The sequence below is a fragment of the Haliotis asinina genome, chromosome 12 (assembly GCF_037392515.1).
Source record: "Haliotis asinina isolate JCU_RB_2024 chromosome 12, JCU_Hal_asi_v2, whole genome shotgun sequence".
Taxonomy (NCBI): Eukaryota; Metazoa; Mollusca; class Gastropoda; order Lepetellida; family Haliotidae; genus Haliotis; species Haliotis asinina.
Window position 1 is genome coordinate 14168832 of NC_090291.1, and position 14793 is coordinate 14183624.

General features: G+C 40.3%; 1 protein-coding gene across 1 annotated transcript; it reads left to right on the plus strand.

Annotated features, from left to right (window-relative positions):
- Positions 1–689: 689 nt before the first annotated feature.
- Positions 690–14128, plus strand: LOC137257382 (beta-1,4-galactosyltransferase 3-like). Its single transcript, XM_067794715.1, has 6 exons — positions 690–816; positions 1987–2216; positions 7950–8137; positions 8987–9109; positions 13510–13614; positions 13978–14128. Exons 1-6 carry the CDS (start codon positions 690–692, stop codon positions 14126–14128), a joined length of 924 nt encoding a protein of 307 aa, XP_067650816.1.
- The last annotated feature ends 665 nt before the right edge of the window (positions 14129–14793 follow it).

The window sequence follows — 14793 nt, forward strand, 5'->3', positions numbered from 1 at the left end:
ATAAAATACTTTTCATTCGCCTTGCGAACACATTCCAAAGAGAGAACTTCTGCCATACATGCCTCCGCACATGGAACACTGTAGCACCCGGTTTGTATGTGTTTGTCGAACAGATTGCAATTACATGTATGTTCGTAAAGAGCGCTCAAAAAGGATATAATGTTTTTTTATTTTCGCTTGAAATAATGTCCTCCTGGAGTGTCGATTTAATTTTACATTCCAATCAAAGTACTTATTTTATTTTGGAATAAATTATTATAGTATATTCCCTGGTGGCTGATAATTAGTATTGAGAGAAATATATAATTCATTGATTTTTAAAGAAGCGTGGTGTGATATAGTGCTATTAGTACTGTCATGATTATCAATAACCTTTTTTTCAGGATTTCTGTGTCCCAGAACAACATATAAGGACAGCCATCCTTCTACATTCCCCCTGCTAAAAACAACGTATGAAAATTCATACCATTAGACAAAACTGCTGAAAAACAAAACTTTGCATCTTTCTCCTTCCCCAGTGCATATGAACACAGTAATAATAAGTCATTTTGGTTTATGGGAAGGATAGCATTTGCAAGAATAATATGACATCGTGTTTACGAAACCTATCAAGGGGATTTCTTCTGATTTTGGTAACTGGAGGTTTCGCAATTGTGTCTCTGCTATATATCTGTCACTTTTCCTCAAAAATGCCATATACCTTCGCGAAAGAAGAGAGGGCGACTACAGAAATATTGATGACAAGAGCAACAACAACGCAGAAACCATTTAATATGACGACACTACCTATGTGCCCGGACAACCCACTAAATATAAGTGAGTGTATCAATGGGGTAATGCGCTGTTAAACAAAAACCTAGCACAAGGAAATTTTGCCACATGAACAATCTCATCCCGGTTGTGTTCATATATCTGGATATGGTACGATATGTCACCTTTTCCCCCCTGTGCCCTGAACATGGTCTGATATCACCTCTGCATTTTCATGCACCTTGAAAATGGTTTGAGATTCCTTTTGTGTGGCCATATATCCTGAATATGGCATGGTATTCCTTATGTAAGGCCATACATCAAAAGTATGCTCTGATATCCCCTCTGCATTGCCAAGCAACTTGAAATTTCCTGATATTCCTTCTGTTTGGCCATGAATATGATCTGATGCCATCTGTGTGGCGATGTAGATTGATGTATTCTAATGTCTGGTTGTTTAGATTAGTAACTTAGATTGTCAGTGGATGTACTGTCAAAGGAGGTTAAAGTATGGTGAGCGGATACGTAAGTCTCGAAAATTTCAAAGTAAATTAAAAGTGACGAGAATCTTTAAACGTAGTATATTTGTGATTTAAATCATGGGTAAATTCAACTACAATCGCAAGCCTCCGAAGTGTTAATAAAAATCCAGCTGGGGTCCAAGTAGGAAGCAAACGCATCACGGTCCTCAGTATGGTGATCGTCCTTCAGTTGTTGGCGATAAACAACCATTTTTCCATGGCATTGTCCAAAAATAGTTTTCTACTTTTAACGATACGTGCTAGTTAGCTTTAAATCATTTTCTGATAAGCTATAACTTTTACTTGTTTTAGGTAAGATGTGTATGTATTATGAATTTAGAGCTAGTTTTAGTCACGATATGGCTGGAATATTGCCGATGTGAGTTTACATCTTAACTCACGTACTCTGTGTGGGTACGTAACTTACATATGGTTAGATATCCCCATTATTTGGCCACGGAATGTTTGTCTGATACCCCTCTGTACACTGCATATTGTTCAATGTATCTTATACGATTTATTTCATTATCCATATTGTGGCATGCAGTACCATGAACAATTTTTATGTCTCCTCTATGTGGAGATGACACTGAATAATGTTTGATATTCTTTCAAATGAAAGCAAAACTATCGCCTCTTTGTACGGTTCCTTCTTCCAGTATCAAGAGTGAAAAGTGCCATAGAATAGAAAAACGGATACATTTTCTGTTTCAAGGTGAACATGTGAACCTGAATCTGACAGATATCTCCCTGGATGAGTTGCAGACTAAATATCCCTCCTATCCCGGGGACAGATACAGACCTGATGGGTGTCAGTCCAGGCAGCGGCTGGCTGTTATTATTCCTTACAGAGATCGGGAGCAACATCTTGGGATTCTCCTCAACAACCTCATCCCCTTCCTAGAAAAACAACAAGCGGATTTTACGATATTCGTTGCAGAACAGGTAAATATTTGTGCGTTGTTGTTTTAGCACTTTATGTGGTTTATCACTGTGTTATGGTTAAAATATTGCCGTGACGAAAGGTTTATGAAATCCTCTATGAATCTGAAGTAATGGGTCACAAATATAATGTCAACTCACCAAAGTCTTTACAGTTTACAGTGAGGAACGGTTATACTGAATGTTACACGGGATGTTGATCGATGTTGACAATCAGACGGAGAGGTGGGCAGATTTTAAAAATTAGAATAGATGTTTCAATGTCAAAACTATGAAGGATCTTTTTACCACTGTTCTAATTTAATCATTGCTTTTTTAAAAGGAAATCGATTTCATGGTTGAATTTTGAGCAATATGTTTTTGTAGATAGATGTATTTTAATAATTGTTAGTTTAGATTAGTAACTAACTATAGAATTGTTAGTGGCTGTACCCTCAAATGGGGTTAAAGCATTGTAAAATTATTGTCCTCCTGAGACGGTACGTAAGTCCCAAAACATTTGATGTAAATTTAAGTCTACCAGGTTAATTCATGTTAATCCGGAGTATTCATGTTATGTTGGCTAGCATTTCATACACTCTCCAGCGGCTGAAGGGATAATGTAAATCCAGCTAGGGTCCATGCAGGTAGCAAAGGCACTGTTGGTCCCGTTGGTCCCTAGTGTGGTGAACTACCTTCAGTTGTTTTTGTATTGTTGTGTCCAGATAGTGATGTTAATTTTAACTTTCCATGCTGGTTTTAATTCGAATGGTGATATTCTAGTTGTTTTACTGTTCTTCGTTGACAGATATTTAAGTGAAATATATGCATGCTGAAAAATGTTAAATGTTCTCGTCACGATAAGGCTGAGATATTGCCGATGTTACGTTAAATATTAACTCACTCACTCCTTACACTCATCGGTGAACCATGATTTTCGTATGTGTGGAACTACAGAAGATTTAGGGATACACTCGTGAGCTATATTATTGCGTTCATAAGAAAAATCCTGTATGGCATCAGAAACATCTGTAAAAAGTTCAAGTTTAAGTCTACTACAACATAGAGTTTGATATAAGTTCCTGTTAGTTTTTTAATGTTCCATCTGTAGGATGGGATAGTATCAGATGGGTTCACAGGTGTTGATGATCAGTTCCACAGATATCATCATAGACTGACCATTCAAATTCACCCAATAAGTCGGGGTCTGTAACTCATAGAACAAAAGCTGAATATGTTCCCGTGCCAGGATGTAAATATGTGTTAGAAGCGTCATTATATAAGCCTAAATCATTATCTGAACAGAACTCTTCCAACAGTTTTCCTTACTGTTAGTAGTTGTACCACCCCAAAGTGGGCTTGGGCCGTTGAAATCTCCCATAATAATACACGGTTTGGGGAGTTGATCATACAGGGTTTGAAGATCAACCTTCTGAAGAACTGTAGACGATGAGACATACAAAGAGCATAATGTCAGCGTAACCTGTAAAGTGGACGGCAACTGCTTGAAGATTAGAAGTGAGTGTAATTGGGCTATGGATAACATTCTGCTTGACTAGGATTGAAGATTCTCCAGTGGCTCTGTCACCCGGAGGTGTGAAATAATGATAAGCATTGAAATGACTTAGCTCAAATGGATCTGTCCTGCAGACAGATTGCTGACGGCGTACAATCCTGGACTAATAACTGTAACTCATTATCATTGTGCCTTAGTCCTCTGCAATTCTATGTACGATATTGCGGGACTAAACTATCTTTTGGTGTGTGTGTGTGTGTGTGTGTGTTAGTTGCCTGTTGTCTCTTACTGCATTCAATAAGAAGAGAACCTGTACGCGAACGTCTAACGTTTTACCATCTCCTGCTATGCCTTGTATGCCTTGTATGCCTTGTATGCCTTTGGAAACAGCAAAAGGGTCCACCGTCAAAGGAGTCTTGTCAACAGCCTCAAGTACTATTAAACGTGGCCAATAGTCAATAGATGTGGACGGTCTTTGTTCATCAACATCAGGATCCGTGTCAAGAGGACGTTTCGTCTTGGTAATAGGGGTATCATAAGCCACGGTTAGTGTTTTAAGGTTCATCATAAGAGCGCCCCACCAACAGCGGAGTATCACACGGACAATGCTAAAAACAAATGGCTCTCCAACTTCCAGCAGCAAGGGTACTCGGATGATATACTCCAGCAGAAGAGTTATAAATAACAAATCCACCAGATTGGCCCATGAGCCACTGCCTTCTGGGCATAAGACTCTAGGCAAAGAGCAAAACGTCATATTGAAAAATTATTGACATTTGATAAGAACAAATGTCCCAAGTCCAAAAGTAAAACATTTACAAAATAAATATGTGCAGTGACGTACAAGTCTATACACAGGGCTTGGCGTGACCGGCCGATTGATAGGAGCTGGCCGATTCTACCACCCGTCTGGGTGAAGTAAGGGCCAAAGAGGTGTGCTGAGCAACAGGAACAAGGCTCAGGCTCCTACTGCCCTCAAACACTAGACTACCGTCCTCCACCGACACGGTACGCAACCCACAACAAACAGGTACCCCAATTCGGTCGGCCCTTGCTATCAGCAATGGGGTGCTATGGTCGACACGGGGGTTTGAACAGCTCTTAGCGTTACCCAGCACCCACCACCAGGAGGTGGCTGTTCACGGATGCCTCTAGAACACTATCATAAAGGCATACCGCTAAAATACTAATAACACTGAACATTTATTTACGAAGTGTGACACATAGCAACTATCTCTCAACACTCGAGACATTGTGACCCAATAATAATAATTATCATTTAATTAATAACACAATTTACAGAAAATACACTCTTGTGACAACTGTTTCATTTGAACGTTTCATCTTTTCGAAAACGTTTTCCTGCTTGCTACGTCTGTCGAAAAACCTGGACCGTAGCATAAGTGACCACTATGCAAGTCTACTCTCCTAGCATCTTCTCATCGTATAGCAACGCGGCCCCATGCAACAGGGCGAAATATCAGCTGATACAATACCATAATGTGTTGTAATGTCTTATTAGAAAACGTATGAAAGGCACCTGTTTGGATATGGGAAACCACGCTGTGCTAAGAATTCAGTGTCTCCATACTATCGAGCTTTTGCCGACACTTTACGAGAATGTCAACATCTTCATTGTACGGGGTGTGCCAGATCACCTGAAGACGAAGTTTATAGAATGATGCAGTGTTGGGACCAGAAAGTGCATGAGTTTAGTTTTACACCGCACTCAGCAAATTCCCATCTATAAGGCGGCATTCTGTAAATAATCGTCAACATCGGCGATATCTCAGCCATATCCTGACGAGAACATTTAAACGAAATATATCCATATTGTAAATATCTGTCAACGAAGGACAGTAAAACAACTAGAATATCGCAATTTGAAGTAAAACTAGAATGACATTTTCAAAACAATATCACTATTTAGACAATACATTATAAAAACAGGCTATGGACCGTCAACAACCGAAGGCAGATCACCATACTAGGGACCATGGGGACTTACAGTACCTTTGCTACCTACAAGGACCCCAGTCGGATTTGCACCAACCCTTCAGCTGCTGGCGATTGTAGGAAAAGTTAGCCAAAATTAAAACAACAAGAATACTACGTTTAAAAAGTCTGATAAGTTCACATTGACTTGAACGTTTTTGGACCTGCGTACCTGGAGTTTTCGTGGATAATATTTTCCATTTCATGCTTAGCTTACGTGCTTAGGGCATATGCCTGTGGTGTGGTTTTTGGCGCTATTTTAGTATCATGTAGCTGGAATTGCCGGGCAACAGGATCACCTTGTCCTTGTTCCAGTGCAATGAACCACCAGCATCCCCTCCTCCACCGACACAGGGGAGACCCTCACGGCCAAAAAGGTCGCCAAACTTGCTCGCCTCTTACGACCAGCAATGAGGTACTTTGGACACATTCTGTCCCGGGTCCACACGAGAGAAGAGGGCTTAGCGTTACCCAGTACCCACCCAGTTGGCTCTTCACGGGTGCCTCCTCCACCAATAACGTTCTGTAGATACTAACATCTCGTTAAGTATCAGGCAATGATGCATTTAAAATATTTGGGCATCAATTGGCCTCGGGTAGAAGCATCTTAAGCTTTCACTAAGGTTACTCAAAAAACATGAGTCAAGGGACTATGAGGATTATCAGTTCCTCAGCTGCCATTCATTGACCCTAGGTGGATTTACACAAGCCCCTTGGCCACTAGCGATTTTAAGCCATAATTTGAAAACACACAAAAATGCTTCGTTAAGAAATCTGGTAAGTTTGAATGTACTTTTGAAGTGTAGGAACGTTTGTACCCTATCAGATATGCCTGAAATATTGCCGATGTGACGTTAAATATTAACTCACTCACTCACTCGTACCCAGGAGGGTAATCATTTCACGATACTTTAACCCTCTTTGAGGATACAGCTACTAACAGTCAGTTGCTAACATACACGTCCAATCCATCCATGACAACACGGAACATTCCATGACAACACGGAACATTAAAACATATGGTCCGTTTTAATAACTGGATGGAAGTACACAGAAAGCAACCCCCCCAAAAAAAAAAAAAAAAATATCTAGCTTTCTGTTCTGATGCCTAGGTAACCGGCCATTAAGTGATACTGTAAGTCCCCATGGTCCTTATTCTGGGGAGCTACCTTCTGTTGTTGGCTATCTATGGCCTAATTATATATCATATTGTCCAAATGGTGATATTAGGTTTTACTTTTCACGCTAGTTTTAATTCTAATTGTAACATTCTAGTTGTTTTACTGTCTTTCGTCGACATGTTTTCTTATAATATACATATGCATGTGTTCCATTTCAACGTTACATGTTCCCGTCACTATGTGGTTGAAATATTGCCGATGTGGCGTTACATATTATCTCACTCACTCCCATTACACCAACACACCTGTGATTGTGAGTGAATATCTAATGCTATATCGGCAATATTTCAGCAATATTTCAGCAATATTGTGAATAAAACAAGTTCCTATGTGTGAGTTAATATGTATAATCACTTAGACAAATTTCAACCTGAACCTGACTTAGAAGTATCATAATTATTTAAATACTTTATAATGCTATATCTTGAAATTAGTGAGATACAATGTTTCGTCGTGGATTTACATCACCCCTTCAGCTGTTAGCAGTGTCCACAATTCTAGTCAGACATATAAAAGAGACATATTCTACGATTAAAGTGTTGAGAGTTTCAATTTAGTTTGGATGTTTTGGACTTACGCACCCTTGGGTATAATGCCACTATCTGACAATCTGTCCGCGAAGGATAGTAAATGAACTAGAACGTTACCGTACAAGATTCAACGCTAGCATGCGACTAGTATATACTATTTATGACATTACAACATGGAATATGAGCCACAGATCGCTAGCAACAAGATCACCATACCAAGGACCATGGGGACTTACAATGCCTTTGCTGGACTCCAGCTTGATTTACACCATCCCCTTCAGCGCTGGAGATTGCAATACAATTTAACCAAGTATTAAAACAGCACGTATTTTACGACTACAAAACATGCAGTATGAGTAAACCTTTGATTTACATTCCTGAGACGTGAGAAGGCTTACGTTATTGAACCCTATCTAAATATGCCCACATGTCAGCGAAGGAGTATTCTATGTAGGTAGCACTAACTCAACTCACAATAACCTGTGTGGGATGTTCCTGCGTTGTGTCGTTGAAACGCATTGTTTACCTGTTTCAGGCACCAGGCGGAGTTTTCAACCGAGGTCTAATGATCAATGCTGGGGTGGAAGCCGCGTTGAAGCTGGACAACTTCACCTGCCTTGTCATCCATGATGTCGACCTCATCCCAGAGATTAGTGACAACTACTACCGCTGTCGGAAAAAACCACTCCATCTATCCACTGCCAATTCGAAATATGGATATAAGTAGGTGTCCAACTATAAGTTATGCAAGGTATATGTTACAACAATGCACCCATGATTCTTTGATAGTACTGATTTTCACCCGTGAAGGTCCCGGGGTAGAATAGGCCTTCAGCAACCCATGCTTGCCATAAAAGGTGACTATGCTTGTCGTAAGAGGCGACTAACGGGATCGGGTGGTCAGACTAGCTGACTTGGTTGACACATGTCATCGGTTCCCAATTGCGCAGATCGATGCTCATGTTGTTGGTCACTGGATTGTCTGGTCCAGACTCGATTATTTACAGACCGCCGCCATATAGCTGGAATATTGCTGAGTGTGGCGTAAAACTAAACTCACTCACTCACTGATAGTACTGTTTCAGTCTTAGTAATCCCTCTTGAGTTCATATTTGCGAAACGCCACAAAAATAAGTCAGTTTGCAAAAACAGATGACTATTGTCGATCTCTTATTTCTTCTCTCTGATGTTTTAAGCTGTTACTGATTTCTTATCCTGAGGCTTGCTGAGTGAAAAGCGTCATTTTTAAAAGGTCACTTGGGAAAGGTGTTTGAACAACCTTAAAATCAAACATATGGCGATGCAATTATCAACATTATAGCCACTCAGGATCACCTCAGACTGCAAAAGGATATTTTTTCGTACATGTCGGTGAAAGTCTGTACCAAATTCTTTGATATGCTGATGAAAGATAATTAAAGATAAGATACCCGTTATTTTACAACAGGGCATCGACTTAAGGTACATAGTCTGAGTTGTTAAACAAAAGGGTGCATAGACATGCAGGATGCTGTTCAAATTTGTTCCATGAGATATGTCTGTGTGTAATAATGAAACTTTGTGTTTCGTCAGGCTGCCATATGGATCTTACGTTGGAGGAAACATAGCAATAATGACCAGTCAGTACAAGCGGATCAACGGATTTTCTAACTTATACTTCGGTTGGGGTGGAGAGGATGACGATTTCGGAAAGAGGTAGTGCTCGTTCATTGTAGGCTAGACCACGGCAGTTTGTACATAAACAAACTTGTAATTTCGAGTCAGTTCATACACACAGTGCGTGACTTAATATTTAGCATCACATCGGGACAGTGCATATCAATACTAAAATCAATAAATTTAAAAACGTAAAACCTGTCGTCGAGGGACATTAAAATATTACAGCATCACAGATGTGAATATAAATATGAAAACATTTCAATTAAAGAATAAAATTTAAAATACAGGCTATGGATCGCCAACGACTGGTGGTAGATCGCCATGCAAGGGACCATGTCATATATAATAATAAATGTACATTTGTAACGCGCCTTTTCCATGCACACGGCACCTGCTCAAAGCGCTAACATGCTGCAATTATAAGCATATATACGGAGAGGAAAATATAATTAGTTATAATGAGAAGGAAACAGGTTGGTCTTGAGCAAGCGTTTCAACGGCTAAAGTCAGCTGCTGATTTTATAGCCAAAGCAAGCGAGATGCATAGTACAGGCGAAGCACAAGCAAATGATTTCCTTCCAAATCGTTCACGTTTATAGCGAGGTACAGAGCGCAAGTCCTGATTTTGAAAGCGGAGCTGTATTTCTGGGATGTAAGGCTTAAGGAGTCTCTGTAGGTATAGAGGCACTGGTAAACAAAACACAATAGTTTCAGTTTAATGCTTCTGATTCTGGCGTCTGAGTTTTGAAAACGTCAGCTTTGAGAGGAGGTTCTGAAAGATGCCTAAAAGAGGACTATTGTAGTAGTCGAGTTTTGAGATAACCAGACGCTGAACAAGACTATGGCTGCGTCACGACTGATGAGGTGCGTATTCTTCCAATGGCCCTCACATGGTAGAAGCAGACTCTGCACAGTTGATAGTCATGAGCATCCAAGGTCAGGTGTGAGTTCAGCATCACTCCGAGATCTTCAACAGACATTACTAGTTGTATCGCAGAGTCAGCTACCAAGCATGTGCTGAGGTTGACCTGTTTCAGCAAGTGTCTGTAGCAAACAGGCACCACTTCAGTCTTGTCATCAACTGGTTTCAGCAACTTGTTAGTCATCCAGGATTTAACATCTTTAGTGCAGTCAGTGATGTGATGAAGACTTGCTTGAAGGTCTTTAAGATATGAACTACCCAGAAGTTGGAAATCGTGCTCATCAATCACATCCGCCATATGTGTCGTGTATGCAATGAAAAGAAAGGGTCCGAAGCACAGATCCCTGGGGTACACTACAGTGGACCGAAGAGCTTTGCGCAGTTTTCTAGGAGTACAAAGTAAGGTTGTAACCAGATAAACGGCACTCCGTGAACTCCTAATTGTCCCTTCAGTCTAGTCAGAAGGCGTTGGTGTTCAGTTGCATCGAAGGCGGAGGAGAGGTCGACCAAGATGAGGTCAGGTAATCTAAACGTTGTGTTTGATGTGGCAACATCTCCTTTGACAATATCCCCATATCATTTTATTGGGGCTAAGGTCACAGTGATAGGGTGTTATGTAACTGTCCACTTTGTAGAAAGGTTCACCTTGTGTTTTTTATGATCTCATAGAGCTGAGGTTTCTAAACAAGAAAAAACATGTCATCAAAGGACAGTAAAACAACTAGAATATCACAGTTACAATTTAAAACTAGTGTGGAAAGTTACAATATCACTATTTGAACAAGTGAGTGAGTGAGTGAGTTTAGTTTTACGTCGCACTTAGCAATATTCAAGCTATATGGTGACGGTCTGTAAATAATCGAGTCTAGACTAGACAATCCAGTGATCAAGTGAGCATCGATCTGCGCAATTGGGAACCGATGACATGTGTCAACCAAGTCAGCTAGTCTGACCACCCGATCCCGTTAGTCGCCTCATACGACAAACATAGTCACCTTTTATGGCAAGCATGGGTTGCTGAAGGCCTATTCTACCCCGGGACCTTCACGGGCTCTATTTGGACAAGACAATATAAAATACGGGCTATATATCACCAACAACTAAAGGTAGATCACCATACTAGGGACCATGGGGACTTACAGTACATTTGTTTCCTGCATGGACCCGAACTGGATCATCATCATCCCTTCAGCCGTTAATAATTTAGAAAATCTAGCCATACATTAAAAAGACACATATTCTACGATTAAAAATGTGGAAAGTTCTAATTTACTTTGAAAATTTGTGGACTTACGTGCCCTCTCAGGAGGACAATAATTTTACAGTACCTTAACCACATTTGAGGGTACAGTGACTAACAAGCACAGTTACGAATTTAAACTCCCAATAATAAAATATTTATCTATTTACAAATTATTTAACAAATATAATTCCTTTAAAAATGCAGTGATTAAACGAGAACTTATATTATTAAAAAGATCCTTCATAGTTTGATATATGTATCTCTTGTGATAGACTATTCAACACAGTCAAGTTGGACATGCTTGACTGTGATTCTTTCCCGTGCGATCTAACTATGTGGAGCCATGATGTCGGGGCTTTACTGTAACGGTCCTGCATGCTGTTGTATGGGGCATTGTCCCTTACGATAAAAGACTTCTCTAGTACAGCTGGTACCAACTTGTTTAACCCACTCGAGGAAAATCGCACCATTCATCTTGGAATGGTAATCTCTGTTATCTGTGGACTCTGCCCTGAATACCAAGTCGCAGCCTGGGAGAAAGGCTTTGCTGGAGCAACCAGCATGGAGAATTATCTCTCCCAATCCCCTAGAGGCAGCTTTTTAAGTGATCCCTTATCACCCCCATCGGGTACCCATTGACTGCTGGCACTGACCCATGTCTTGTCCAAGTACGCTTGCTCGAATCCTTCCTCGCGCTTCTTCTTTATTTCCAAAATAAAAGTATTTCTCAAGAGAAGGATATCAGGGCGTTCCCAAAGTACTGGCCTATTCTCCTCCGAATGTTTCTTATAACGATACCCGAAAGAGCGTAAGAGTCGCCACAGTGTGTACTTTGATACTCTGAGGTTGTGTTCTTGATTCAAATGCTTTATAAAAATATGAGCGACATGTATTTGTGTTCAGAGGCTGTTGATAGACTGCCTTACAAGGTTCTTTTGAACGTTGTCCAAATGTTTTTATTTGTGTGATTTTGACACTACCCATACCTGCTCCGCATCCCCCTCACAATGTTCCAGAACATTTGTCAGTACCCTTGCTGATACACCTAAAGCCTTTAATGCCCCCTTACGATATCCTTATATGTTTTAACATTGAAATATTTATCCCTTTTGATGGAGAATTCAACACGCTCAAACAGGGCGTGCTTGGCCATGGGATGACTGAAATATTGCCGATGCAATGTAAAAATGGTAACTCAGTCATTCGTCACGGCTGAAATATTGCCGATGTGACGTTTAATGTTAACTCACTCATTCAATCAGAAGAAACCAAGTGCAGCAGTCTATCCGTATGTGTTAACTACCCATTTGTCTCTAGTGTCATTGATTACTACAGAGTGTTTGTTTAAGAGAAAGCATGTTCGCCATGTATTTTCCGTGAAAGCCACTTAGTTACCTTACACCCCAATTTCACTGGATGGCGACCCATCAGCGTCCATCCAGATCTATGCCCATCTGATTCCATGATACCCACACGTACGCAATTACGCTTGCTCGTTACTGAACATACAATTACAGTACGTTTTATACAACTAAACACACAATTAAAGTATGTTTTATACAACTACGCACAGTTACTCTATGTATGATCTAAACAGCTGACTGTGAACATTTCCCGGCCTTTCCCCCGATTCAAAACGCTAAGGTGACACACTGATCACGTTCTCATCACGTTCTACACTACCATAGTGACGACAAACTTGCAACTATTGCCGATCCGATGACATTGCACATACACCTATGACATCCATTTCCTTTCAATTTACGCTTAATCCGAGTTTCTGCTAATTAATATTTGATGGCACGATAAAATCAGCCACTTTTCTTGAACATTTTGGTATAAAGGTCCCCTATCGCCTCCACTGTTCATCTGTCCACTCAGAGCTACAGCTGGAAACATGAACCCACAATCTTTTCAACTACTGCTCATCCTCAAGCACAAATGATGATACAGTTACTGCTAATATTGAACTTGAAAATGGATGTTTGTCGTGCTATAGTAGAACACTGTAAAGAAGAGGTGATCAACTACCGTGTTACATCTGACGAATGGCGAAGAGCTTAGACTTGGAACCAAAGTGGAACACACCTCATGATACTGCGGTGGTCGATGGAAAACGTGTTGCCAGATCAAGATCCTTATATCTTTTATCTTGTTTTGAGGGTGTGTAGTTCACAGAATTGGCTCTGGACACTTGTAGACATTTTCAATATTTGCCTGACGCAATCTTAAACAATAATACAAATGGTGATGGTGGTATTTCTTTCCTAGAATGGCAACATTTGGTCTGCGAGTGGAAAGAAATTCTTACAAGACCGGTCGATATTATGCACAATCACATGGCAAGGATAATGGGAATCCTCGCAACCCGAAAAGGCGAGTATTTTATTGTGCAAGTGACGTGAGTTTCAACTTACCAATGATGAGTCTTATTCACAGGACATTGAAAGAAGTAGGTATGGCAGCGTCTAGTATAATGCAAATGTTATTTTTATTGTACGACAAACAAGGATTGCTGAAGCCAATTCTATCCCGCATCTTGACGGTTCGTGTAATTTCTTGCCATTAACCTGCTCAATCTTTCTCCTGACCATTTTAGTAACCCTTCTTTCCTTGTTTTTTCGTAATACATGCCACGTAGCTCCACTCACAGGTAGAGCTCTTATAAATTATCCTCTTTAAAAGTCATTCATAAATTTCTTCTGATGTTTAAACATTTGTACGTATCTTTTTTTCTAGAATGCTGTTGCTCCGGAAAGCGGTCGGACGATTGAAAACAGATGGGCTGCTCTCTACACGTGTCAATACCACCTTATCCCACAGAGGGGTTGTCACGCTTCTTACGGTTTCTATAGATACACAATTCTATGCCAAGACCGCCGGTAGATGATATTGTCACTACAAGCGATTGTCACGAAATACCTTCAGCCAGTGACGTAATTAATATTGGCGGAGGGTACTTATGATGTTGGTAAGGTGCTCTGTTATTGATTTCGTGAGTGTGTTAGTCATTTCGGCAGGATGGCAAACTTATCGTGACTATTGAAGTTCCATATTAAAACTGCACTCACGTAAATACAATAAAAAACATACGTCAAGGAAGGACAGCACAGTACGTTCATCTCAGATGAACATAGATGGGCCTATAGATCGCCAGTAACTGAAGGTTGGTCATTATACTAGCGCGAGTTAGTGATTTAATATGGGCTATATATTTAATCTGGGATAAAACATGGGCTATAGATCACCCGTAACTGAAGGCTGGTCACCATACTAGCGCGAGGGAGTGATATAATATTCCGAGTCACGTCAGAAGTATGTCAACCACATCGGGACTAACATAGTTCACGCTTATTTAAGGAAATGCTGTTTGATGAACGTTAATAATTTCATATTGTTTTATTCTTTGACACGACGTTTCTGTTCATGTTCCGTGGCATGTTCCGATCCAATCGTAAACAGTTAACTGTGCCCATAACGTCACAATACTGAGACAATAAGTGCTGATGTCATAATGGATACAGCTATTCACAATTCTTTTTGCTGATGATGCAG

Excerpts from the sequence above, each read along its gene's own strand:
- LOC137257382 (XM_067794715.1), top strand. The coding sequence starts at position 690 with ATGCCATATACCTTCGCGAAAGAAGAGAGGGCGACTACAGAAATATTG. Across the intron at positions 2,217-7,949 it reads CGATATTCGTTGCAGAACAG|GCACCAGGCGGAGTTTTCAA; the intron begins GTAAATATTTGT and ends TACCTGTTTCAG. Across the intron at positions 8,138-8,986 it reads AATTCGAAATATGGATATAA|GCTGCCATATGGATCTTACG; the intron begins GTAGGTGTCCAA and ends GTGTTTCGTCAG.